This window comes from Podarcis erhardii (assembly GCF_964252035.2).
Source record: "Podarcis erhardii genome assembly, chromosome: 4".
Taxonomy (NCBI): Eukaryota; Metazoa; Chordata; class Lepidosauria; order Squamata; family Lacertidae; genus Podarcis; species Podarcis erhardii.
The window spans coordinates 27,221,812-27,247,202 of NC_138508.1; the positions used below are offsets into that span (position 1 = coordinate 27,221,812).

The following is a 25,391-nucleotide window of genomic DNA, read 5'->3' on the forward strand; positions in this document are numbered from 1 at the left end:
AAAAAAATCCCAGAAATCCCAGAAAATATGTGGACTAGGTCTCCACAACATAAAGTTATATTACATAGCAAATAAGATATATTATAGATGGGATAACACAACAAGGAGAGTTAGCATGGTTAAAGAGTGGTACACAGAAAATGAGGGAGAAATTAGTGAATATATTTTCTGTCAAACAGAATAGGAAATGGTAGCAGAATATTGAAAATCCCTTATTAAGAAACATCATTGAGATACGGGCAAAATATAAAGGAAAATTGATACCAGTAAATTCCCCACTAACCCCGGTGGTGATGATAGAAGATTTCCCAGTAAATTTTAAGAAGGACATTGAAAAAGAAGTGAAAGAGAAGAAAATACTTAAAATAAAGGAATGAGTGGAGAAAATGAGAAGCAAAGAATAAGAGAAGCTCTAACAGGAAGTAAAATAACTTGGTTTAACTGTATACAACTGGAGCAATGGACAAATAAGTGGTTAAGGGGTGCACATTTTTATTTTTTTATTTATTAATATAAATAATTAAAGAAATATAAAGAAATATAATATTTTTGTTAAGGGAGAATGGGTTTTTAAAAAATCTCTAATCCTTCAGTTTATATATGACACTGTTGAATCTCATCATTTAAGACGGAAGGCACAGCAGAACAAACCCAATCATATAGACTACAACACAATAAAGGAAGGAAATTTGTCTATGTATCAACAGGGCAAGGGAGGGAGAACCCACTCCAAACTAGTTCTCATTACCAAAGATCATGAACAATAGCAGTAGCTCCCCTGAACGGGAAGTCTAGCTGCATTGCTTGCAATTACTAGATCAAGCATTCAGAGGAAGGAACACTTTGGTTTTGTCTGTATAAGAGGACGTTTTACTGGGGCAACCCAGTCAAATGGGCGGAAGAAGAAGAAGAAGAAATAATAATGAATTCAGTGTGATGCCCCCGTTTCACATAGAATGTATCAGGTGGAGCAGGAATGCTTCCCCACCTGTTAGGCTTTATCGTAGCCTGCAGTGAAATGTAATACACTTTTATTTGCAAAGTGTTGCATTAAACCTCAAAGGTTACTTCACCACACCCACAAGCTTTTGGGAAGATGATGGGATGACACTCATTCACCCTAGTTAACGGCTATGGATTTTTTTGGAATATGAGTGAAAGTCATTACACCAGTGGCTGCAAAAATAGAAGAAAGGATCAAGATCGGAATTGCTGTATTTGGATTATATATGAGACTATGCGCAGGACCTAGAAATAATTACCGTATCTCCAGACGATCAGAACAGAGGAAGTCACCAAATTTGTTTAATTTGGAATGTTTAATTGGCTTTATAACTTGTATTATGATTTGGTATGATTTGACATTGTAATAATGTGACCCATATTGGAGTGTTATTAATGAAAAATTATATATATATATATTTAAAAAGAGGGCTTTACCCTGTTCTCAAACCTTGGTGCCTCCATACCTGCCCATAATAGCAGTGCAACGGTGATGTCTTGTCATTCCATGATGTACCCTCTCACTTGCCTGCTGCCAAGCCAGATATTTACTGTGGATAAGGGATCCTGAGGTGCACCATGCATTTAAGGTGCCCCCAAATCACTTACATAGAGAGCTGTGTTATACTGAGATCAGGCTTATGTAGCTCTGCAAAGGACTAGCCTCAGTTCTCCAGGGTGTTAGGCAGGGGTATTCTCAGCCTTACCTGGAGCTTTGGGAGAGTGAGCTTCGAACTTTTCCCAGGCAAAGCCGATGCTCTGCCGCTGTGCTACAGCCCTACACAGGATGTAGAGGACCATTAAACTGAAATTGGATGGATCCACAAGAAGCTTTGCTAATGTTGACCTTGCAACTAAGAGCACGCACCCCTCTATGCACCAGCATGGCAAACTGCTTTTGAAATTGAGGGGAAATTCAGAATCAGCTTCCGATCAAGTAGAGTGGGGAAATGTTTTCCACCCAAGAGTAGCATTCCTTTCTACTCAATCTTCTGGGGACCACATGCCAGTGGCGGGCAGGGCCAGAGGCAAAGGTGAGCCTGAGAATGAATGCAAATTTTACCTTTGCACAGCAAAGTTTCTGTGCACACCTGCTTGTTCTCCATCCAGGCAGGCAAACAAACATGAGGCATCATCAGAATTCAAGGACATATTCCAGCAGGCTAAAAACACTCAAGAACGGTGCAAAGCTGAGCCAGTAATGGGTGTGGCTGGGAAGGGTGTGTTACATGAGAACCTGATAAGGTAAAGGTAAAAGATCCCTGAACGGTTAAGTCCAGTCAAAGGCGACTATGGGGTTGCAGTGTTCATTTTGCTTTCAGGCCGAGGGAGCCACCGTTTATCCACAGATAGCTTTCCAGGTCATGTGGCCAGCATGACTAAACTGCTTCTGGTGCAAAGGGACACCGTGGCGAAAACCAGAGCGCACGGAAACGTTTACCTTCCCGTTGCAGCCGTACCTATTTATCTACTTTCACTGGTGTGCTTTCGAACTGCAAGTTTGGCAGGAGCTGGGACAGAGCAATGGGAGCTCACTCCGTCACGGGGATTTGAACTGCCAACCTTCTGATTGGCAAGCCCAAGAGGCTCAGTGGTTTAGACCACAGGGCCACCTGTGTCCCCATGAGAGCCTGATAATGAGTCTTGAAGGGCCACATTCCCCCCCCCCCCATCATAAAGCGTGGGAATTGGTTGTTTGGAGAAAGCATTCCAGAGAGTGAGTGCCAATACCTTTTGCAAGCCAAAGGAACCGTGGATCCTGCCCTATGGAGGAGGTCTACCTTTGTATGCATCTGGGCTAAATACATTCACAAATGCGTAATCTTAACACAGTATTATACTACATGAATCTACAGTATGAAAGCGAAATAATTTCCTATTATACAGAGAAGTGGGCTTTTCTTTTTTTTTAAACAAATCAAAGGTCTGTAGCTTTATTATGAACAAAGGTACGTACTTTCGGGGGGTGGGGGGTGGAAATGACATGCTGTAATATCCTGCATTACATAGCTTCTAAATTGGGAGAGGAGCGGGGGGGGGGAGTGGGAGGGATCTCATGCCTCACAATGGATAGATGTAATGGGATTGAAATACATTCTCCGATCATTAATACAAGCTTCATATAATACAGAGATAATTGATGAAATCGGCTGACCGTTTTTGGACCTTGGTTGCATTTTTAAAGCAGGCAAAACCCCTGGCCCAAGCAAAAATCTAGATCCAGTCAGGAGCAAACAGAGGAGCGCCTTACAAAAGGGTGTCCTTTGTGTCCAAGTGGCACAGACTGACTGAAACATGCGAGAAGTTAGCAGTTTGGTTTAGAAATGTAAACGTGAGTCAACTCTAGGTAGAAATTAAGGTAGCTGTCATCGGCTCAATGACAGGCGATTCGCCGATAACATTATTCTGCAAAAAGACGACAGATTGTTTTCCAGCAGTTCACGTGAAGGCATTTGGGCTTTTGTCAGCAGATGACAGAGCAAGGGGGTGGGGGATGCAGTTCCTTCTCTCAGCTTGGGGGGAAAAGCAAGATAGAAAAAAATCTCTCCTTTGGACTTCCTGAAATTGTAGTAATGTAGAACACTTAGCAACAGCTTCCCCCTTTGCTTAAACCATGTCTCTGATTTTGTATACAATCCACTCAAGAGAGCTAAAGACAGCTGCAGTATAAACTGTAAAAATGGTTTTTAGAAAAAAGCGTTTCATCAAAATTCTTACATAGCAAAACATTCACTTTGGAACAGTAATTATTAGTAGACACTAACAGATCAAAGGTCACCTCCCCCCTTTTTTAAAATAATTGCCAGCATTCTTAGTAATCACATCAACGTTAAGCTTTCATTGTAGGGTACAAACCTTTTCATATACTAAATAGTTTGCTAAGAAATAATCTAATTATTGCACTTCATTATTATTATTATTTTCTTTTTAAAAAATCCAGGCTTTTGTCCTACTGCATGAGAACGGATGACCTGCAAATAAAACGATGGGATGAAAATGGCTTCTTACAAAAAGACACACTTTTAGAAGATTATGGAAGAATATGGTAGGTGAGTATGAAAATGTTTGTAAGCGTCTGCCCCTTTGTTTTATGTTTAACTTGTATTACGAATTACAAAAAGATACCGGTTGCTGCATCTTGTTGTCAAATATATATATATATATATATATATATATATATATATATATATATATATATATGAGAAGGGGCATTGTGTAGCATCATAGGAATCTCACCTTTCATTTAAAGAGGAAAAACAAGCAAGTTTCTAAGCCTTATGACTGAAGATATTAATTTGAATTGGTGTTGAGTGAATCCTGGAAGTCTGGGGAGAACTTCTAGTGGCATTGAGCTGGAGCTTCGTTCTGCTGCATGGCTCTCCATCTCACCATATGACTAGCAAGGCAGAATAAATTATGCAAAGCACAGACATATACTTGCAAGTTTTCATAATTTATTCAGATTACAGGATTTTGGTTTATCACAGCAGGTTCACAACCTTGTCACAGCGCAGACGATGCATGGAGAATGTGTGCACGGTTACGCATTTGATGCAGAAACAACTCGGGACACAGTGCAGATCTCACTGACTGGTGGCGCACTGATGTGTTCATGACTTAAATCAAATAGCAGCCACAGCCTTGTGGTCAATATTAACTGGGTGGCAAACTCTGGCTGCCATGCTTGACAGTGAAACATGGGCCTGGTGATTGCATGGAACTAGGGACAGGTTCATAGACTACAATGGTGATGTGGAGTTTCCTGGCCCAAATGATTTTGTGGGACAACCTCATGGTCTGCCCCTGCCCCCCATCTTGGATTTCCATGGCAGCGCTGTATCTCATGGTGGTGGCAGGTGACATGGTGCTGTGCTAGCGGAAGGCAGTGCAATGAGTCCCGCTAGCGCAACAGGATTTCCCTCCTCCCAGAATCTACTTGGGACGGTCAGGAGAATGGCCGGGAGAGCACGCAGAGGGAAGAAAAGGGAGATCGTTCTGTCTGGCAAGCAGAAACGCTTGTGCTGACAGAATGGACTGCTCAGTGCAACTTTGAATATCACCCTAAATTTCCCGATGGGGCTTTTCCAGCCTTATCGGGAGATGCAAGGCTTTGAACCTGGGTTTGTTTGTGTGCAAGGCATCTGCTCTGCCACTGAGCTATGCCCCCCCCCCGTACACTTGCCTGCAGCTTGTTTGCTGGAGCCGCGATTAGCTATGGCCAGCATGACACCAACCTCCCAACAGCTGAGTTGCCTACTGGGATGGGGAAGGGCTGAGCCAGTGTAACCAATGCGGTGCTTCCACCAGTGTGGTTGCACAGTCCCAAGCTTGCCTCCACCTTGTCTAGGTAAGCAGCAGCGGCGCCATGGCCAGCAGGGCGGATCCATGCCCCCTACCCACTGTGCCAGCTGCTGCTCGCCATAACACAAGGAATTGCCCCCTTCTGATAGAGACATAGGGATTGCAAGATTCAACTTGTATGACCGTTCTCTGGTTGAATGCTCAAGGGCACACGTTAACCACAGGAAAGGGTGCTTCTTAAAAGCTTCTTTCCCAAGTGATGGTGTCCACAACATGGGGAAGCAAAATCGGATATATTTTATAGGAGTTGGGGGCTGTCGTTGAGAGTCCTGTGTGACAATGCTTGCACATTTCACCCTGCCTAGTTCAAGCCCTCAGATCCAGCTTGCAGATTTGATCCTGCCAGGATCCTGCTTGTACACTTGGGTCAACACTTAGCAGCAGCAGGGTCAGCGAAGCTGGCCTTGGACATGCAATATAAACACTAGGGTCGCTGGGGAAAGCTGTCCTCTGCAAGCAACCCCTCCATGGCCCTAAAGCAGGCATAGGCAAACTCGGCCCTCCAGCTGTTTTGGGACTACAACTCCCATCATCCCTGACCACTGGTCCTGTTAACTAGGGGCGATGGGAGTCATAGTCCCAAAACATCTGGAGGGTCGAGTTTGCCTATGCCTGCCCTAAAGTGTGTTGTGCACGTGGATGCTTGGATGGGACAACTTGTGGAAAAACAAAGCAAAGCAAAAACACAACAAACATGGCAGAAATGGTGGTTTCGAGATGGAAAGAGACACACAGTGAGGTTGAGAGTCTTCCTTTCCCATCCCTAGCTCCCCTGCAAGGTATGAATGTAGCAGTTTTTGGCCCAGCTTATTACCAGCTGCATAAGTAGTAGAAAAGGGGGCGGGGAGGAGAAAACACAGCTTGAATATTTTGAACCAGCCATCTAGAAAAATTAAGCTGCTTGAATCAAAGTGGTGTTTGTTTTCCTTTTGTTTTCCTTTTTTTTGCTAGTCTATACAAGACTTCCTGGCCAGCAGATAACTGTCAATGTTACTTTGTTCCTCTGTTCCTTCAGCATAGGAACCAGTGCTGAGTGGCTCATGCCCACGGTTGAAAGTCCATTGACCGCAACAATCATATCGCCGCATCTAAAAGACAGAGATAGAGAGGGAGAGAAGCCAGTGAGGGCTAGTAATATGACACAGTTGCGGTAGCCTAACCCTGAGATCATTCACAACTTAGGGATGTACTACTGAACAGGCACATACAGGAATTCACTGTGACGGATTAATTCTATAGCTTAAATCTCCATACATTTTCATAAGAGAAAACAACAGTTCTAAAAAGCGATTGGGTGCTGTGTGCTAGTACACAACTTCTGCACGCTATGGTTTATTAAGACAAGGTTCCTGGCTTACCTTCACTCACAAGGTTGTTATTTCCAGCTAGTTTACTTGAAATCAACCCTAAATGCCCTAACCTTGGTGGATAAACATTTTCATTTTTTAAAAAAACTATCAATTTTGAAAGGTGACTATGTTGTGTATGGAAAAAAGAATGGACATGCAAATAAGCTCAGTATGACCACATTATAAATTTACACGGGAATACGTTTAGAGCACACAATTTAAACATACTACAGAATGTCACAAAGAATTTGCAGAATCACATACAAGCTCTAGCTATTGTCCTTCCTTGTTTCAGATACACATAAAAAGAAAGAACCAGAACAGCTTACTTGAGTCTTCCGTCGAAATATGCTGGTGTTCCCAGGACAATTGTTTTTATGAAGAAAGGCTGATTTGTGTGATTTTCCTCATAGCCTCCGACAATGCTAAAGCCCCAGCTTGCTAAATTGCTCCTCCGTAGCACCACATCATGGCAACTATGCAGGCAGCTGTGAAAATAATATTATTATAAAATTTCTATACCACCCTTCATGTGAGGATCACAGGGCAATTTACAATATAAAAATGCAGAAACACATAACATAGTAACAAACAACACAGTTTAAAAGGTCATAAATTGTTTAATCAGCAAAAGGCCTAGGTGAAGAGGAATTGTTTTGCCTGGTGTCTAAAGATATTTAACAAAGGCGCCAAGTGAGCCTCCCTGGGGAGAGCATTCCACAAGCAGGGAGCCACTGCAGAAAAGGCCCCGTTCTCAACTTGCCGCCCTCCAGGCTTCCCGTGGAGGAGGCACACACAGAAGGGCTTCAACATCATCCCAGGGTCTGGGTCAGTTCATATAGGGAGAGGCAGTTCTTGAGGCGTTGGGGTCCTGAGCTGCTTGAGGCTTTATAGGTCAAAAACCAGCACTTTGAATTAGGCCTCGAAACGAATTGGCAGCCAGTGAAGTCAAGGCAGGATTGGCATTATATACTCAAAACTGTCCTACCCCGGTGAGCAACCTGGCCACTGAATTCTGCACCAGCAGAAGTTTCTGAACTATCTTCAGAGGCAGCCCCATGTATACTGTGTTGCAGTTATCTACCCTAGTAATCTATTCTAATCTACACATAACAGGTAGATTAATGTTCCATTTGCGCAATCATTGCTGCTTGCCGGACGGAACAATCCCCTCCCCTTCCTATCCTGTGCTGTTCTGGGGGCTCTTCCAAACCCCTACTGCCAATTTCAGGGGGCATGGGAAGAGAGTAGAGGGGGAAAGCCCCACTGCACAAGCAATGGGTTTCCATTGATGGGGCATGTTAGGTGAATCCCTCTCAAAGGGTGGTAGTCAGCTCAGTTTTATTCAGAGTACACCCACAGAAATGAATGAACCCGAGTAAGTTAGGTCCATTAATTTCAAAAGGTCTGCTCCGAGTATAATTTTTGAATATTGCCCATAAATTATAATATGCAAATGTTATGCTAATCAGTGTTCTCTCTTTTGCTCGTTTTGGGGACACTGCAGTTGGATGCTGTGGGCCTCCCTTTCCAACAGTCACAGAAGAAAGGTCTGCTTCTCCTGTGCAGTGCTACTCTGCATTCTCCAATATGGCACACTAGGTGCAAAGCCAGACCAAGACATAGAAGAGATCTGCATTTGCAAATAGGTGGTACACTGATTTTTTAACTAAGAAATATTAATCAGGTGGCCTAAAGGCTGCTCCAGAGGCCTGGCCAAACAAGAATGCCAGAAATGCAGAAGACCACAAGTCAAAGTATGGTTGTCTGATTGTCGAGCAGTACCTGGGAAGCCCCAGCCACATAACCCATGATGGGGACCAACTTGCATCGTATTCGTTCTCACTGATGGTGCTGGGCTGCTCATCATTGGCCTGGGGCTGCTCTTCAGCGATCTGGACCTCCAAAGCTTTGAGGGCAACGACGGAAGAGGCAGCACTGGCTTTCAGCATGGCCACTGCCTCGCTGTGGCTTAGGTTGGTCAGATCAATGCCGTTAATATTCATCAGCACATCGCCTGGTGGAAAAAAGAAAATAGAAGCCATTAGTTGGTCCAGAAACCTGTGGTTTTCCTGTAAAAATGCATAGCTTGTTGTTTTCTGCTCCTCACTCACACCTGGACCCTACAGGCACATGCACCTGTGATGGTACGCAAGGTGGTTCAAACCCAGGTTGGAAGAGAAGCATCTGGCATAGTGATGTCCACTTCTGGACTGCAAAGTCAGCAGTCTTTGGGAAAACGACGCATCTCGGGGGCATGTTTGCAGGCCAGAATGTTGCACACCAGGCACCAGATGGTTTGATGGGGAAGACCTCCCTCCTTTTCTGCCTCCCACTTGCAGCCATTGCTGAAGCATCAATAGCAGCCAGGTAAGCGAGGTGGAAGGGATGCAGTGCAAGATTGAAAGAGGAAGAGAGGGGGTTCCAAGGCTCTCGAAGGCCTAATTGGGTTGGCTTGGAAATAAGCAGAGTTCTCTGCGTTTTGGAAAGGGGAAACATCTTGGCTTGTTTCTAATCCAATCCTAATGAGGCTAGTAGGTCCTGTGTGATGCAGGTCCAACCTTCTAGGCTGCTTGTCAGCTGCCAATAGATTTTTACAACAGTGACACAAGATGCACGGCCTTTATGGTTATGCTGCAGTGTGGCTGGCTCTGCGATGCACAGAGGATGCATCTCTTAAGTCATGAACAACTTCTTGCTCTTCTTGCTCTTTACCCTAACAGATCCAGAAAAAGGAGTGAAAATTATGCACACTGCATAATCAAGCCCTTCAAAGTGTGCTTTCAGGGTGGGGTGGGAGAAGCCCCAAAGTTCTTCCTTCTGCTCTCCCCCATATAAACAGTAAAAAATGTGTGTCTCTGCTTTAGAGACATGCAGAACTCATTTGGAAGGGGGGAGGAATAAAAAGGGCTAGATGAGGAAAGTGCTTCCCAAAAATCATTTATATACCTCAAGCATTAAAACTGATGCTCAGAAAGGATGATGGGGCTAGCCTACAATCCCATTCATCCCTGGCAGGAAGGAATATTCTTCAGATACTGGAACACATATTCAATGTGATATCTAGCTTGGACTCTTCTATTGTAACTTGCCTATACAATGGATGTTATTTGTAATGATTACAGGAACAGTTGTTACCCCATAAGATCTTTGCTCAGAAACTGTGAACTTCCTAATGAAACCAATGGGAGGTTTGCAAGAGAAATGGCACCCCTCCCCATTCATTTCAATGGGGGTTGTGGAGAGCTTTGCACTTTGGCTAATTGGGAACAGTGCAACATGCTGCCTGAGGAGCCCATTCTAGTCCCACCTCTTTTGATCCTGCCATCTCTTGCCAAGCAGCCTTGAGGTTGCACACTCGTGACAAATATTGGCAACTCCCCACTCTTGCTTCCTCGGCCTCCCGCTACAGTCATGCCAAGGGACTCGTGGGGCTCTTTCTTCACCGTGATATGCTTCTCTTGGCAAGTAACGCATTGGGAAAGGTCCTGCAAAAAGGCAAATGCCATCCGTTAGGCAGGTTGAATCTGAAATCCATATTTAGCCTTTTATAAAAGTGTGGTATTTATTCCACCCACCCTGCCCCAGCAAAAAAACAGAAGAAGAGCTGAGATCTGGAGCACCTCCATAAACTTCCCGGGAAATGCAAAATGTTGCTGTATCCTGTCGTCTGCCTCTAGATACCATGCTGGGTGGTTGCACAATACCCAAGCATCATTCCACTCTTGGGGGGGGGCTGTTTAGGATAGTTATCTTTTGGAGGTGTGGAAGTGTTCAGCATCAAAGACTCACAACTAGTGCCAGCTGTTGAAATTATATGCTCAGGTGTTGCTCACTATACAGTGGTACCTCACAAGACGAATGCCTCGAAAGACGAAAAACTTGCAAAACGAAAGAGTTTTTCGTTTTTTGAGTTGCTTCGCAAGACGGATTTCCCTATGGGCTTGCTTCGCAAGACGGAAACGTCTTGCAAGTTTGTTTCCTTTGTCTTGCAAGTTTGTTTCCTTTTTCTTAAAACCGTGCATTCACTTCGAGGAGCAACTCATAGCATGCGGTGCGGTAGCCTTTTTTGAGGTTTTTGAAGACTTTGGTGATTTTTGAAGCTTTTCCAAAGTCCGTGCTTCACAAGACGGAAAAATCGCAAGACGAAAAAACTCACGGAACGAATTAATTTCGTCTTGCGAGGCACCACTGTACTCTTCTCTGATCTGCAATGAGTACCAATTTCTCATAGAACAAAGGATCACAGGAGAACATAAGAAGAACGTGAGAACATAAGAAGAACATAGGGAGGCAAGAGCCACCTGTTGGATCAGGTCAGAGGTCCATCTATTCCAGCATCCTGTTCATACAGTGGCCAACAGGATGCCTGCAAGTGTCAGGGACTGGGCAGAGGAGGAATGGTGGAGACCGCCTCACCAGTCTGACCCTTCCAGAGAAGAGGAAGACCGTTCAAAATTACAACGGGGGTTTGAGGGAGGTCACAGCTCAGAGGAAGATGAGGAGGAAAGTTGGGAAATAATGGGAGAGGAGGAGCAGGCAGAGCCAGAGCAGCAGCTGGCTGACACGTTGTCACTAGAAAGCATTCCAGACCCTCCATCTCCCAGAACTTGGCGAGCCTTAAAAGTAGGAGAGCAAAGGGCTCGGAGACAGATGGCCCTAAGCGGCAACCGTAAGGGTGTGTGTGTGCTGTTGAGGCATGAGGAAGTGGAAGAAAAGGGGGTGGAGATGTACTTGGGATGCCATTATTCTAAGAGGCTGCATTCTCAAGCCTCTCTCTGCAAATATTGAATAAAATGAAGTTGGTAAGGACTTTTCCTTGTCTTATCCATTCCTGGCAACCTGCCGTGGGGGTTGGTTCCTCTGCCACCTGACAGCAAGTGGGATATGAGCACAACAGCACTCACCCCAGCAACTGGAATTCCAAGGCAGTATATAAATTTAACAAATAAAATACTGCCTCTGACATTGATATTGATAGGTGCCATTCAACCACTCATAGGAAGAGCCATACTACCCACTGGAGCAGACATTACTATCGTTATTTATTAAATTTGTACAGTATACCGCCTTATACCCATAGATCTCAGGGCATTTCAGTTTTTTCCACCCTCCCACCAGAATTCATGACCCCCCCCCATGAAACTGCTTGTCACAACTTTGTTAGTAACGACTAGGCACTACTTTCAGTGGTCAGCAAGCCCCACCGCCCTCCAGCTTACCTTGTGTGGGCTGGGCCTGTTACTGTGATACAGCGAATGAGACTGGTGTTGGCTGATGGGGTGAATCCCTCCATCTCTGAGAATGCTCACGATCTGTGACTTGGCAGGCCTGGAAACGGCTAGGCTCACCCTCTCGCCGCTGGCCTGTGGGGAACAAAACAAAGGAACAGGAAGGGCAGTTGGGAAGAAATCAGCATTATTACCAGCACCACAGCCAGACAGCCCCAAAATAAAATGGATAATGCATGATGCAGGGCAATAGTGGGGGAGATTTCTGCTTTTTCTCACAAACCAACTAGCCACCAACTGCAAAAAGTATAGAATGGAAGAATTCTGCACCCAGGAATCTCTTCTGAGTACCAGAACTGAACTAGGCCCTATGCACACAACCCTTTTGGAGGGCCCTGTTTGTTCACCTAAATAAATGTGACTATGTCCGAAAATATGACAGAGCTAAATGCATAAAAGTGAACTAGCTAATAACATTTTTAAAAAAATTAGAATTTTAAACTAGGAACTTCTGGTGGGCTGTTTTGTTTCATTTAAAAAAGAGACAAAGACAAAAGATCTTGCCAACTGGCTGGCTGAGGTGGCAAATATGCAGGTAACGTTCTGCCCAATCAAAGTATGATGATGCAACCTAAGAGGTTTAAACTCAGTTCGTGCCTATAAATCTGTCATTGCACTCAACAGCCATTTTGCACAAAAACCCGTTCCTGAACAATCTTCAGTATTTTGGAACGGTGATTTATTACAGTTGCAGGTCTGTGATGTTATGCTCCAGGATGCCATAGCAGTTTCCCTAAAAGCAGGAAAACAATGCTCTTTCTCTAGTACGCCACAAGATGTCCTGTTAAAGGTTGCTTTCCTGTGGAAACAGAGATGGTGCGTGTGTGAGAGACACAGTGATCGAGGAGATGAGCTGGGACGGATGAATATGGATTGCCTAGTAGTTTGCTTGAAGTAATATCTTTTTTCTTTTTTCTTTTGAAAGGTTGGTATCTCCTTTGAAACAAGTATTTTTAAAATTCCCCTTTTAACTACTTGCTCCCCTCTTCTCCTTCCTGATCCCAGTCTCTTCCCATGTACCCATTCACAAAGCAAGAGGGTGTCTCAAATGCCAGTGCAGTAACACAGGGGTCCCCAGGGTGACCTCCCATTTTGCATTTTAGGTGGGGATTCCCATTTACAGGGCTCAATTGTTCCAGTTCAAGCTCTGTGGATGCAGAATATCATCAAAAGGCTCCAGCCTAGCTGCGGATCATACAACTCCCTGAGCTGTAAATGTTGATCCAAAGAACTGGACAGGGTACCTCAGTATACGTTGGTTTTAAAAGAGACCTAAAAACCTGCTTTGCACCAAGTCAGATCATTAGATCAGCTGGACTGGCAGTATCTAATCTCACTGCCAGCAGCTCTCCAGCGTCCCTGGCAGAAGTCTTGCCAGTTGAGAACGTTTCCTGTTATTAAGATACATGGCACTCGGTCAACGCACTGGTTCATGTAGCATTAAAAGCTGATTTCTATAGACAGCCTAAGAGTGTGTGAGTAAACCCATGCTTTCCTCCCTTTAGTGAAACAAAAATAACTCCTTGTGTTAGGGAAACCAACCATATCATTTTAATATTGAAAACAGCCTTCATTGCACAAGTAAGAGTCCAAGGAGACTCCATGCTAACAAGTTGGTTTAGCAAAGTCATGTCCAATTTCCAGCAAACTGCGACCTGCTATTGAGTATCAAAAACTGGCAGTGATCTACCACACTCTCCCATTGTCGTTCTTCAACTTAAACATATTATATTTGGCTGGGGATACCCAGCCAGATGGGCAGGGTATAAATAAAAAATTATGATGATGATGATGATAATAACAAATTATCACCCCCACAGCAGCCCCTCCTAGGGCCCTTGGCACATGTGGGAAGACAACATGCCCCCAAATGTCCAATTCCCCCTTTACCAGATGGGCAGGGTATAAATAAAAAATTATGATGATGATGATGATGATAATAACAAATTATCACCCCCACAGCAGCCCCTCCTAGGGCCCTTGGCACATGTGGGAAGACAACATGCCCCCAAATGTCCAATTCCCCCTTTACCAGATGAAGAGCTGGCGGGGAAAGTTCAGCATCCATGCAGAACTACGGGAACTTCTTTCTACGGGAACTGGCGGGAGGGGAGAGAAGGAGGAGGGGCATCATTGCCTCTCTCTTGCCCTTCCTGTAGCTCCCGCCACAGCTCTGCAGCCCGTGTAGAGCCCATGTGCCTCATCTTCACCTCCCTGGCCTGGGGCTGCGGATTGTAGGGGGCGGAGGCAGATGCCTCGAGCCTTTCCAGGGCCGGCCAGCTGGCTGGGCGTCGGGCAAAGCCAGTGGCCGGAGCAGGATGTGGGAGGTGGCTGTGAGGCAGAAGCGGCACTAGCACCAGCCAGAGCACTTGCTGCGGCAGTGGTGAGCAAGCCTAGCTAAGAAGAACCTCAACTGGCCATGCTGCCTGAGGAGTTGCTCCAGCCACAGCCGAGCGCGCATTGAGGGTGCCCAGTGGCTATGGGAGAGGGCGGTGGGTGGAGACGACGAGGCCTTGGTCATGACTGACCAGAATCCATCGATGCGTTGGACATGTCTGGTTTAGAGGTATGAGAATAAGATATGACATTTTTCCAATCCAGGGATGGAAAACCTGTGGACTTCCAGATGTTGTTGGACTCCAACTCCCATCAGTCCCAGCCAGCATGGCCAACAGTCAGGAATGATGAGAGTTGGAGTCCAACATGCCACAGGTTCCTCATTCTGGCTTATACTCTTATCTCGCTAGGTTTCACTTAAAATTTGCAACATCAGCATCCTTGGTAACTAGCAGAGCGTTGTGACTGCTTTCTCACCCTACAAGATTCAGCCGAAATTTACCTGGATAATCTGAGCAGCCAGTTCTGGGGTGCCATGCTTCAGGTCGTGCCCATTGATAGCCAACACTTTGTCGTTGCTACAGAGCCGGCCGTCCTGAGCAGCCAAGCCGCCTTCCAAAAGGTCAAGGATGAAAACCCCAGGCTCGTCCGTTCTGCGCACCAGCTTGATGCCAAGTTGTTCGTTGGTGTCGCGCTTGTGCAGGGTCACGTGGAAACTATCCTCTCGCTGCGGGGGGCTGTCACTGTGGTTGTGAGTTCGGCTCCCAAAGCGTCTCTCTCGGAGCACGGTCAGGTGCAGCGCCGTGCAAGGCTGGGAAAGGATGGCCCTGGCATGGTTGTGGGACACGTTGCTGATATCAAAGTTATTGACCTGAAAGAAAAGAATTAGGGCCATGCCAGTGGGACATGCAACAAAATGTTGGAGTGTGGAGTGCACCGTTTAGGGTACCAGCCAACTATTCCTACTTGCCAAGATCTTCTAGTTTGAAAATGTCTCCTCCCCAAAACACAACACACACACACACACACACACACACACACACACAAGTTCTTACTTGAAAGGGTTTGGATGATCCCAAGTTACAATTTTCACATACCTGATTTGAGCCTAACCTCTTTTTTGCAGTTTTAAAGATCAATGAGGGTGTGTATGTGTGTGTGGAATTTATAGAAATGATCAATAGTAATACACAGAGCTTTTTTTCAGCCAAAACTCAGTTCCGGTACCTTTCAGGTGGGCACCATTGCCATTATAAGAGAACAAGGGAGGCGTTCATGGTGAATTCCGGCACCTCTTTTTCTAGAAAAATAGCACTGGTAATACATACTGCTGTGCTAGTTAAATTATGTTAACGTCTTATCAAAAAATAACCTCTCGGGGCATGGAAAGCTAAAGGAAACATAAGCACATCGTTTTACAAAAGGACAACAAGACATCCAGTCTGACTGCCACATTTAGAAAGATGCACCAGAATGGAAAAGAGTTATAGGATGAGAAACCCCCAAGAGCTGCATAAATCACCAGTATCAATGCTGAAAGGGCAAACTCACATTGCCTGAATAATGTTTCCCAACCAGAGACTGCCATGCTAACATTTGTCCAGAATAGACAATTCCAATTGACTGCCAGGAAATGATAACACACTCTCTCTTTCTCTCTCTCTCTCTCTTCCCCACCCACCATTTGATATAGAACAGCACAGTCCGGACACACGCAAGTTGAGAAGAATATATAATTAGATACGTACTTGCAGTATTTGATCTCCGGCAAAGAGTCTTCCATCTCTGGCAATGATCCCATCTCGATAAACCTCTTGAATAACAATGTTGATCAAAGGTGTTTCATTGCCACCCACTATGCTAATTCCCAGCTCGATATAAGGATTGGACCGATGGATTTCTATGGTGGTGATCTCACCTTCCGGCAAACTCGGCGGCTGATGGGTTGCTGCCCGATTGGAAAAGAGAACAATATGGATGCCTCAATACATTTTTGTCCCTCAACAGAGTAAACTCCTGGGCAACAAAATCAGGATACCTGACATATCGTAATGCAGATCAGCTAAAACCAAACTTGCACAACTTACACCTGGCAGGCTAAGCCCTGCCCACGAGATTCATGTACAGGATTGTGACCTGTCACATTCTTATCAGCCCTCCTACTTTGGAAATTGCAGGCAGACAACAAAACCAGGAGCTTTACTGCACTATGATGGGCCTTTAGACATGGGTGTGATCAGCACAGCACAGGAGTGGAGAGCTTCAAGCTGGGGGCAAATGTGGCCCTCAGGATTTTAGTAAGATGAGTGAAATTGCCCTGGAGGCTGGCTGTTCAGCTGCAGTAACTGGTGCCATCCTAGGTGCGGAAGGATTAATTCAGAAAGGCCCTGAGGCACAAATACAGGAAGCCAACTGTAACGAACATGGGATGCTTATGAGTGGCTGACCAGATTGCACGCCACTCTAGGAAGGGGAAGCGGAAGAACTCCTTTCCTCTCTGATAAGACTTCATTTCCTCTCTAAAACCCCAGACTGAAACATTACCATAGGGTAACTGCAGGTGAATGCTGGTATTATTCAGTTTCCTTTTTTTTTTTTTTTTTTGTAGAAAAACATCCGATAGCTGAGAGTTGATAATGGGGAATCTAATTTTAACAAGATGTTTGATGATATCTGCAGAAAACACAGTGCTTCAGAGGAAGCACATTAAGAGGGGAGGAATTACAAACTATCCTTCCCATAACTGCATTAAAAGAGAGATTTCATATTTTCACACTAGGGTTTCATTATTCAGAAGCAGCAACCACCAATACCCTTCAATGGATGATGGGGAGCCTTTTTAGTTGTATTTTTAATGTATTTTTTTACCTCTGTGGTGCTAATTGTTTTTCTCTTACGCTGCTTTCTGGTTGGTTTTATATTGATTTTATGCTGGTTTTGTGCTGGTTTCTAATAGCTTTACGTTGACTGTATAGACATTGTTTTAATACAGATAGGTATTGTTTTTAATATGTATATCTATGCATTATTTTATTGATTCATAACTTTTCTAAACCACATCGAGGAAAAATGCCATGAATAAATACATTTTAAAAAACCAAATGAAAAGCTTCCTAATGTCAGCTGCATCGCTAGCTCAAATGGCTTTAAACCAGGGGTGGGAAACCTGTGGCCCTCCATGTGTTGCTGTACTGCAACTTCCATTGTCCTGACCACTGTGCAATACTGGGTGTAGATGATAGAAGTTAGAGGCCAACAACATCTGGAATGCCATAGGTTCCCAAACCCTGACTTAAAGAAAGGATTAGGAAAAGTCATGGGAGCCAAGTCAATGAATGGGTACTATCCGTGAAAATGAAGTAATTTATTCATGTTCAGAGGCACTATTCTTCTGAATACCACCACATGCTGGGGTAGACAGAGAGTGAGAGAAGTCTAACGCTCTCCTGCTACAACTCCCGAAGGCAGCTGATTGTTGGACCAGCGTTTCCCAATCTCAACCCCTCCAGGCGGTTTGGACAACCTTCCCTGGCCACTCCCCATGCTGGCTGGGACAGATGTGAGCCAGAGTAAAGCAACATCTGGAGGGTACCAGGCTAGGAAAGGCTGGACAAGATGGACCTTGGTGGAAGCGGTAAAAGAAGTTAAAAGAAGAAGGTAAAAGAAGTTAAAAGAAGAAGGTTAAAAGAAGAAGGTAAAAGAAGTTCCAGTTGGGCTAAAGCTGAACTGACAGTGACTTGGGCAGGAGGAACGGATGCAATCTAGTGAAATAAACTGCAGGATGAAAGTCCAAGGTGAGGTGCTCAATTTAGGAAACAAAGTGCAAAGTAAGCGCTATGGTTACCCTTGGGTTATGTAAGCAAGCCTGGGTGAATCCGATGGCTACGTACCAACTTGTGTAGGTGCCAGAGGGCATTTCTCCAAGTTGCCACTGTGGTCACCATGATAGATAGATGGCAAATCGCATGGATACTTCAAAGGAAAGTGCAGGGAGGCTGAATGGAGACCCATGGTTTTGCATGGGCATCAATCTGCATCCTTGGATAATGTTTTATCTTCTCTAATAATGCCCTACACTTCTGCATCTGTCTGTCTGTCTTGGCTGGGCAGGCCTGCTCTAGAAAATGCTTACTGGAATACTCAGTGCACTGACAGCAAAGGCCATACAGTGCGCTGAGCTATGCACCGCTTTGTGGAGCAATTCCATCATCCCAGATCAATTTTAGAAGGCTCCACTGAGGTGGGGGGGGGACCCAAATGGTATATTCTACTTTGGTGGCAGCTATGGTGGTACACTTCTGAATGCCAGTTGCTGCAAACTGCAGGAGGGTCCTGCTTGCAGGGTTCCCCACGGCATCTGGTTGGCTACTCTGAGAACAGGATGCTGAGCCAGATGAGCCTTTGGTCTGCTCTTATGATACCCCAAATCACCTGGCTGTCTGAGGTGCCCACTTCACTCTGCTTCCAAAATAGCACTACAGTGGTACCTCGGGTTAAGAACTTAATTCGTTCTGGAGGTCTGTTCTTAACCTGAAACTGTTCTTAACCTGAGGCACCACTTTAGCTAATGGGGCCTCCCGCTGCCGCCGCTGCACAATTTCTGTTCTCATCCTGAAGCAAAGTTCTTAACCCGAGGTACTATTTCTGGGTTAGCGGAGTCTGTAACCTGAAGCATCTGTAACCTGAAGCGTCTGTAACCTGAGGTACCACTGTACAGTTATTCACATGTGCATAAACAGTACACTAGGATGAATTTCAAACATCATGTCACTCTTAAGTCTTAGGAGATGTTGGTTCAAATCCCAGCATATTCCGGAAGGACCTTTGGCTTGGCAATCAATCTCTCTCTCTTAATTTTCTTTCCTGAATGGTATTTGAACCCTTCTAAGGCAAAATTCTGAGCTCAGTGAGCTGATTATGATTAGATTTATCAATTCATTTTTTTTCTTGATTACTTAAAAAGGTGACCCAATTAACCAGGTAGATTTTTTTTAAAAGCCCAATTAAAGTATTTCTCAAACCATGGTTTGCAGCCTGTGATGGGATAATGAGCTGCTTGTGCGTAAAAGCTTGATCCCTCTGGGGTTTGGCTGGTCATCCAAACCGATGCACTAACGGAGCCCCCAAAGCATGACTCCGTCAGTCGCTGGTAGAATCTGACAGTGGGCGTCTACGGAATTTACGCCAACATAAAAGCTGTTTGACGGACATGCGCCTTCGTGACTCTCTGCGTGACAGTTTCCGGCGAAGGGTGGGAGTTCCCAACGGGGGTCCCGTTACCTCTCCACTACTCTCACTGGAAGCATCCCAGAGCCTCCCCTCCGCTGTGACTCCTGCACTCCCCCTGCTGGTTCCCTCTTCTGCTGCAGATTCTCTCCTATTCTCCTGGAGCCTGTCCACCACCTGTCTCTCCGATGGCAGTTCCCTGACACAGCCCTAACTACTTCAGAGTGAGAATGAGAGAGAAAGGGTTTAAAAAATAACAAGCAACTGGAAGAAGTTGACCATGAAAATGATTGCATGCAAGAATAAATCTGGCTTGGGGGCTTCCTACGTTTCAAGGTTTAATACAGGCAGAACAAACAGGATGTCAAGAGAGAAACAGAACATACTGTCAGCTCCTGTGTTCTCCTCAAAGGCAGGGTTGTCAAGGCCAGACTCATCTGTCCACACAGGGACAGTTGCTGATGTAATGTTCTGCTCTGCTGGTGCTGTTCCTGTCCCAGAATGCTCTGCGTCAGGAGACTGAGAACCTGGGCGATCTATCATGCTGTTCTCATTCTCGCTCTCCGCGTCTGCCTGCAATTTGCTGTTTTTTCTTCTCTCCAAGGCAGCTCTTCGGTGGGAAGCCCCAGGACACCTAAGGACAAAACACAACAATGTCTTCACATAGATATAAGGAGGCTCACAAAATGTCTGGACAAAAAAAGCAAAGCTTTTGGTTGACTAATCTGGAGTCTTGCTTGCGATCCAGCTGAGTAGCAATCCATGTCACACACACTCTCCAAAAGACATCTCTGCTAAATAGTTACAGCAGCCTCTGCTGACCTGGTGCTCGCCAAATATTTTGGACTACAAATCCCATCAGCACCTGCCAGCAGAGCTGATGGAAGTTGTAGTCCAAAACATATGGAGGGCACCAGGTTGGCAGGGGCTGAGTTATAGTGTTATTTTGGAGAAGGGCAGTTATTAGCTAGTCTTTTGATAAAGAACCTTTTCCATCTCATGACTTCAGATATAGGTGTTGTCCAAAGATTGGGATTCCCTACCTGAATGTTAAATCTTCCTTATATTTTTTAGATGAAAGGTATGGAAAGAGTAACATGAAAGCCCTTCTTTGTCAGACAAGGAACAACAACAAAAGGAGAGCAACCTTTTTGGCTGGGACTCAGTGACTCCTGCTGGGTGATCATTGACTTGTACCTCCTACTGACTGAAACCCTAACCCTTCCACTCTTCCTCAGTGGTACCTCCCAAACTGAACTATCCTTGTAATCCAGTCCAGGGTTAGCTTAAAATTTTAGAGGAATGATGTGGGCACAAGGGGCAGGGAGCTGGGGAATGAGCTGAGTATGATGTCTGCTCCATCGCCTTTGTATTACATGTATGCATCAAACTCTGACTCCAAAGATCAAATATAAGTTGGAGCAGTCTTCTCTCAAATCAATTTATGGTGGGTGCTCAGCAAGTTCCACCACCTCTTTTTCTAGGGGGGGGGGAGCCCTGACAAGTAATATGCACAAGTCAAAATGGGTGGCCATGTGGACAGTATCCCACAGTGACAAATAATAGAAAATTGATGTTTGGTTGTTTTTGTATTCCCCACCCCCAAACATCCTGCATTCCTCAGCCACTGATCTGTTCGGTCCTCTTTTGTTTCTACCACTTGTGCTCCTCTGCTGTCATTGGTTGACCTGTTATGATGTCACAGACTGCCAAATCCCAAGGGTGAACTGGAATGCCTTAGAACAGGTATTCTGAAGTCAATGAACAACTTTTGCTTAAAGCAACTGCATCGTCATTAAAACATACACAAATGACGACAAGGCAGAGATTGCCATGTGTCCACCACAAAAAATAATTTGAAGGGATTCCAGTACTAAACAAACTGCACAACGGTGGAATCTCTCTCTCTCTCTCTCTCTCTCTCTCACACACACACACACATGATATAGCTTGGTATGGGAAATAAGGGTCTGGATCCCAGCTAAATGGAACTTGGTTAATATTGAAATCACTTGGTCTTAAGCCACGACTAACTGATTTCCAAGCATGGCCTAAATTCAACTTACCTTGAATCCAACCCACTGGACCTTAAATTCTGCAAACAGCACTGATTGTGCCAGGGCACCTTTGGCCCTCCAGATGTTACTGAACTAACTGGAGCTGATGGGAGTTTTAGCTGAGCAACATCTGGAGAGCCAAAGGTCCCGCACTCCTGCACTACACAAATCCCAGAGATCTCTGTTAGGTACCAAGTGTCCAGCAGAGCCCCAGCCCAGGGTGTGTGTGTGGTCTGATGTGACCGGATGCACCCGGACAGCGCCATGTCTCTCCACCCCACCTCCTACAAATGATTCAGCAAAGTTGCCACCCTTGTTGAACGCTGCACTATATGCTGAGTTGCTATGCCTATCTTCGACATCTGTATGGTTTTGCTGAACACTTGGAAAGAATCAAATGAAAGCTCGGCTGAGTCCCGTAGAACAATCTTGGTCCTCTGTTCAGTAATTGACTTTTTGGCAAAGTGCATTCCAAAGCACTATTAAACATTTAAGAAGGTTTTGAAATGTCACATGCTAGGGAATTAAAAGTCCACCCAAGACTTGCGCTGGCTCATTTCAGAGGAGCTCAAAGTGCTCTGAGGGGGCCTGTGGCTCTCAAGAGAACTTGCTGAACCTGAAAATCTGATAAATCAATGGGATGCTAATGAGGCAATAGGGTAATATTGGGGGCGGGGTTAGTGACCAGGAAATAATTACATTTGTGCCCCATTCTTCTAATCTCCTTGTTGAGCTAGCTCGGAGATTCACCACACGCTCCAGAGCTGCCTCAGGGTTACATTGACATTTCATTCATCTTTTATGCTTAAATGAAGCAGATTATTTTGTCAATAGAAACTACCGGGTTTGAGCCAGAATGACTGCAAGGCCAAGGCCAGTCGAGTCTGTTCTAGTTCCCGGTGGTTCAGAATAATAGCGAGTGCGGCCTTGGACCTGGAAGGTAAGACTGCAAGCCTGAACACATACAGATTCACTGGGGTGAATTTGGGCAATCGACAGATCTCAGGTTTCCCATCTCAGTTTCCCATCTGCAAACAGGAACGACAGGTTGCAGCTACACTTCTTGAAGCCCCCTCTCAATTCAGAAGGTATTAGTCACACAGGTTAAAGTGTGTAGAGGATTGCAGCTTAAAACATTTTACATGCTGAAAATGGCATGGTAATGATGGCATTTGGGAAGGGACATGGCGCACAGACATGCTTTGCATGCATGAAGTCCCAGGCTCGATCTCTGGCATCTCCAGGTAGGGCTAAGCAGGACTCTCCTGCCTAAAACCCTGGAGAGTGTAAATCCTGAGCTAGATGGAACAATGCTCTTACTTGGTATAAGGCAGCTTCCTGGGTTTCTAATGATAACCATGGATGACATTCATTTTCTCCTGGGTGGACTGCAGAGACAGCATAGGCCTTGTTCACAGATTGCGGTGACCCAGAGTTGCAGGCTTATTGTGATTTATTGGGAACAAGCAAACTGGTGGGTGCTTGCTTCTTCTTTGTCCCTCCCCTAGCTCGAGTGGGAGAAAAAGCTTGGACGCCCACTTCTTGACTTCCCATGACACCTGAACCCGGAATCATGGTTTAGTTCTCCCTAACAAGTCAGGCTAGTTAGCCAGCCCTAAACCATGTTTTGCTTTTGGTATATGACTACCAGCTTGTTGGGGAGACACAAACCACAATCTTGGATTTGGACATTGTGGGAGACCAAACTTAACTGTTGCTTCCTGTTTCCCTCCCGCCTCCTCCTTGTGCCCAGGGAGGAGTGAAGTAGAAGATTGGGCAGAAAGCATTAGTATGCAGCTTGTTCCCAATAGCTCATGATCCGCCATGAGCCTAGGCTTATCAGGGGCCAACATGGTTCATAAATTCACCCAGAGGATGTAGCTGACTTCTCCCCACAGCAGGTGAGCCTCTAGAAAAAGACCTGATCTTGATGGTAGTATAGTTGGCACCAGGCTTGCTTTTGAGAGGTCTGTCCAGGTTTTTCAGTGCCTTACTCAAGTGAAGGAAAGTCTGAGAGGATTAACCCTGAACACTCTTGCTTTAGGATGTTATTGCCAGTACTGTAGTTTAAAATTGTTTTATTGATTGTATCATGACCTGGGATTGCTGTGCAATAAGAAGTGAGGTGTGTTTAAACAACAACAACACAAATTAATAAATGAACAACACCCCTGAAAAGGAAAAGTGTTTCAGTCCAAAACACATACATACGAAATCCAGAGAAAGAAAAGCATACTTCAACTCACATTGACATTTATGGCATATAAGCATGTTAGTCTTGACGGTTCAATCCCACACTTTTCAAATGCGACTGAAAGATGCAGAACTTCTAAGTTATCACTGGTGGATGGCCTTTCCTACTTACCTGTTTTTGAGGTGTGCTTCCAGGTCACACCGCTGCATCACTTCCTCGCACGCTGAAGAAAAGGGGCACAACACCAAGAGTTTGTCAAGCAGTTTGTGGACGAGGATACTGGATTTTTTGCACAACTTAAAATGGAGCCGTTTGCGGTCCAGAGGGCAGAAATCCTTCTCCTGCAGGAAGTTCCGTAGGCACTTATAGCAGAATGTGTGGCCGCAAGGGGTGTCTAATGGCTGTAGCAAGGGCTGAAGGCAAATATGGCAGACCAAATCATCGTCTACATCGTTCTGATAATTGTACAAGTGGTTCTCCCTTGTCCAATGCTGTTGGCCACATTCAAAGCACAGAGGGTTCAAGTTCTGCTCCACCGAGACCATCTCCTCGTTTGTGGTGCCCATTATAAAGCACTCCGGTTTGGCCTCCTCGTCAATGGAGAACTTGCTTGTAGAGGTTTTATTTGTTCATGATTTTTTTCTGTTTAGCAAAGAGTCATTTTTCTGAAAAAGTAAAAAAGATAATAATCATTATTGAGATTCACTGAATGAGTGAGCAAGAAGACCTGATGCAAGAGAAACTGTGTTCAGCACTGCTGTGTGTACTAAACTTGAGCTCAACCTCTGGCTGAATCTAGAGGGAGAAATTGTTCTGCTTCCCTATTTTTGCATTTTGGGGGCAGGGTGCAAATTCCATGGCTGGCTATGGGCAACATACAGATCTTCAACTAGTTCCTCCCACTGGTAGCTGCTATTCTACCACTCCAAAATGATATTGCCACCAGCCTTTGGGGGCGACCAAAATGGTGGCCATCAAGAGGGAAAAGAGCACCAGCAGATTTTGTCCGCAACCCGCCACTGAAATCCTCCACCACTTTTGTACCCTGAAAATGGGGACATGAAATTGGTGTGTGTGTGTACCACAAACCTAAAAACTGAATTAAAATTAGATGTCCATGTAACCCAGTTTCTGCACCAATAAAAGCTGACTGCAACAACCCGTTTCACATTATGCAAAATGAGCAGTTTTAACATAAAGAACATAAGAGGAGCCTGCTGGCTCCACCTTCCTGTTCTCACAGTGGCCAACAAGATGCCTGAGGGAAGCCCACAAGCAGGACTCTCCTTCCTTGCATTTTCCAGCTACTGGTATTCAGGAACATTACTGCCTCAATCGTGGAAGCAAAGCAGAGCCATCATAGATCAACAGCCCTCTCCTCCGATCCTCTTTTAAAGCCATCAAAGTTGGTGGCTATCACTGCCTCCTGCAGGAGAAGTATTTCCTTTTATTTGGACTGATCATTCAGCTTCATTGGATGCCAACGAGTTCTTGTGTTATGAGAGAGGGAGAAAATCTTTTCTCTGTCCACCTTCTGCATGCTATGCATGATTTCCATGGTTAGTCTTATTCT

At 45.1% G+C, this 25,391-nt stretch overlaps 1 protein-coding gene and 3 long non-coding RNA genes across 7 annotated transcripts in view; 3 read left to right on the forward strand and 1 right to left on the reverse strand.

Moving 5' to 3' along the window:
• The window catches only part of LOC309341374, a 376,013-nt gene that overhangs the window by 29,175 nt on the left and 321,447 nt on the right, over positions 1-25,391 (forward strand). The gene's annotated exons all lie outside the window — the stretch shown is intronic.
• Positions 2,504-16,173, forward strand: LOC309341343. Of its 2 annotated transcripts, XR_014156238.1 has the most exons (4): positions 2,504-4,048; positions 12,699-12,820; positions 14,926-15,092; positions 16,035-16,173. It is a non-coding gene; the product is annotated as an uncharacterized lncRNA (long non-coding RNA). The 2 variants fall into 2 exon arrangements; XR_014156239.1 differs by lacking the exon at positions 12,699-12,820.
• Positions 4,438-25,391, reverse strand: part of LNX2 (ligand of numb-protein X 2) — a 75,205-nt gene continuing 54,251 nt past the window's right edge. For all 3 annotated transcript variants that reach the window (XM_081860376.1, XM_081860377.1, XM_081860378.1), the window contains exons 2-10: positions 23,990-24,483; positions 19,954-20,201; positions 16,090-16,289; positions 14,844-15,212; positions 11,936-12,079; positions 10,024-10,201; positions 8,499-8,730; positions 7,043-7,201; positions 4,438-6,452 (exon numbers count right to left, since the gene is read on the reverse strand). In XM_081860376.1, coding sequence (XP_081716502.1) covers positions 6,317-6,452; positions 7,043-7,201; positions 8,499-8,730; positions 10,024-10,201; positions 11,936-12,079; positions 14,844-15,212; positions 16,090-16,289; positions 19,954-20,201; positions 23,990-24,384 — 2,061 coding nt within the window. In that variant the 5' untranslated portion in view covers positions 24,385-24,483 and the 3' untranslated portion in view covers positions 4,438-6,316. The remainder of the gene's footprint in view (positions 6,453-7,042; positions 7,202-8,498; positions 8,731-10,023; positions 10,202-11,935; positions 12,080-14,843; positions 15,213-16,089; positions 16,290-19,953; positions 20,202-23,989; positions 24,484-25,391) is intronic.
• LOC309341382 lies at positions 16,288-18,423 on the forward strand. The gene is made up of 3 exons (XR_014156285.1): positions 16,288-17,249; positions 17,720-17,998; positions 18,052-18,423. It is a non-coding gene; the product is annotated as an uncharacterized lncRNA (long non-coding RNA).